Source organism: Opisthorchis viverrini (assembly GCF_000715545.1).
Source record: "Opisthorchis viverrini unplaced genomic scaffold scaffold36485, whole genome shotgun sequence".
In the NCBI taxonomy this organism is placed as follows: domain Eukaryota; kingdom Metazoa; phylum Platyhelminthes; class Trematoda; order Opisthorchiida; family Opisthorchiidae; genus Opisthorchis; species Opisthorchis viverrini.
Window position 1 is genome coordinate 1 of NW_008779526.1, and position 276 is coordinate 276.

At 46.4% G+C, this 276-nt stretch overlaps 1 protein-coding gene across 1 annotated transcript; it reads left to right on the plus strand.

The window, feature by feature from the left end:
• Positions 1-43: 43 nt before the first annotated feature.
• On the plus strand, positions 44-265 carry T265_16374 (hypothetical protein; the record flags this gene model as incomplete). The annotated part of the gene is made up of 1 exon (XM_009180003.1): positions 44-265. A coding segment is annotated over one exon (222 nt), but the record flags the coding sequence as incomplete, so codon positions are not given.
• Positions 266-276: the final 11 nt, after the last annotated feature.

Sequence of the window (276 nt, forward strand, 5' to 3'; positions counted from 1 at the left end):
ACGTCCTGTTAATTTCAAGTACGTGCTCTTCATTGTTCTCTAGTCCCGACAAACAAACTCAAGGCCATCCCTTTCTCGCGAAGCATCTTTTGAGGAGCAACAACTCCAGCGGGAACTGGATGCCTCTAGGGAAAGGGAAACGGACCTGTCAGAACAACTGCGTTTCGCAGAGGAAGAAGTCAGAAAAATGAAACGGCGTGTTAAAGAATCACAAGTTGAGAATGAATTGCTTTCGAAGAAGCTGGAGCGACTTTACACTACTCAGGTGGGACATTC